The sequence below is a fragment of the Octopus bimaculoides genome, chromosome 3 (assembly GCF_001194135.2).
Source record: "Octopus bimaculoides isolate UCB-OBI-ISO-001 chromosome 3, ASM119413v2, whole genome shotgun sequence".
NCBI lineage: Eukaryota > Metazoa > Mollusca > Cephalopoda > Octopoda > Octopodidae > Octopus > Octopus bimaculoides.
Window position 1 is genome coordinate 146761884 of NC_068983.1, and position 1583 is coordinate 146763466.

Sequence of the window (1583 nt, forward strand, 5' to 3'; positions counted from 1 at the left end):
AGGTGGGGTTGTTAGCACCACCTTGTGCAACTTCAGAAATAAGTCCCATTGTCCTTTATTAGGAATTTGTTGCACCCGTAACGTAGTGTACAGATGTATTATTAGTACAATAACCGAGAATTATATTTACATAGGATGTAGTATTAATGTGAAACAGAGAATATATAACCATAGGTCCTCTTTTAGACTTAGACACAAGGCAAATAGTACGACATTGGCAAGTAAAATTTGGGAGTTAAAAGATAATGGTATTAATTTTAGCCTTAAATGGGAAATTATAAGAGCTCAACCTTATAGAAATAATAGATATGGATGTGAATTATGTTCTATGGAAATATATGAAATTTTTAAACTTAGAAAAAATCTGAGAAATAATGAGATATTTTGAGCTATCATAAGAAGCTTTATGTATGTACTCTCAAAGCAATCTTCATAGTCCAGTTTTAGGCTCCATAGAGAAAAAAGTGCTCTACACATGCCTCAACAAAGCCAGCATTTTTAATTTTGAAACACTTGATTGCAAAATGCTTTGAAGTTTGGTACAAGCATTCCAGATTTGTGTCGTGATAAACTGATAAATACCAGCTACTGACCTCCTACCAACACAAATTTTAAAGACGATACTACTCGTCTCTGGCATGAAACATTTAAAATTTGACTGATAACAAATTTACTCTGTGACATGCATGATAATTAAACCATAGATATTTTTGTGTAGAAGTTGAACATAAATTTTCAACTGCATTTATCACTATAATAAGAAGGCGATGACCGAAGGAGTGATGACCGAAGGAAATTAGAGACAAATTTGTTAAAAGGGATGTTAATATATGCTGGGGAAGGGGTGCATATTATAGCTTTGGGAGAAGGAACACTTATTTCAGAGCAGGACAAGAGGCAACTGATTGAAGAGAAAGGATAGTGGGAGATCGTTGTAGGATCAGGAGAGGATACACATTGTAAGGTGGGGGTGAAAATGCATACTATGTATGACTGGTCTAGGGCACAGAATATCATAGGATCAACTTTGATGTAATTGTTTAATTACAACTATTAGAGGCAGACAGCAAACATAGATCTTTCAATACTGGACAAACATATCTATTGTCATATTCTACATGTAAAGAAATACTGTATTACTTACATTTGACCGAAACTCCGACACAGCACTGAAGATTCAACTGTAAAGTCTTTTGATGCGCAAATAGCTCTCCATTCACCTCCCTTATAAACTTTAACTAAGCCACCATAACCCAGGTAGGTATCTCCATCAACTTTAAAAGAAAAAAGAATAACACGCATATATATAAATTTAAATAATAAGGGTAAAACATTGAATATTAATTTGGTTAATATCAATTTGAAACAGTGGCCTAGCATATTAAAAAATCTGAAGATTCAGGAAAATTATATTACATACATATAAGAGGGATGACCACTAAGTGGACACCCAATATGCTAGCATATTGGGTGTCCACTTAGTGGTCATCCCTCTTATATGCATGTATGTATGTATGTATGTATGTATGTATGTATGTATGTATGTATGTATGCATGCATGCATATATGTATGTATATATATA

At 33.5% G+C, this 1583-nt stretch overlaps 1 protein-coding gene across 1 annotated transcript in view; it reads right to left on the minus strand.

The window, feature by feature from the left end:
* LOC128247351 (MAM and LDL-receptor class A domain-containing protein 1-like) overlaps positions 1-1583 on the minus strand; it is a 106005-nt gene that overhangs the window by 76482 nt on the left and 27940 nt on the right. Inside the window, exon 3 of the mRNA XM_052966614.1 lies at positions 1145-1274. Coding sequence (XP_052822574.1) covers positions 1145-1274 — 130 coding nt within the window. The remainder of the gene's footprint in view (positions 1-1144; positions 1275-1583) is intronic.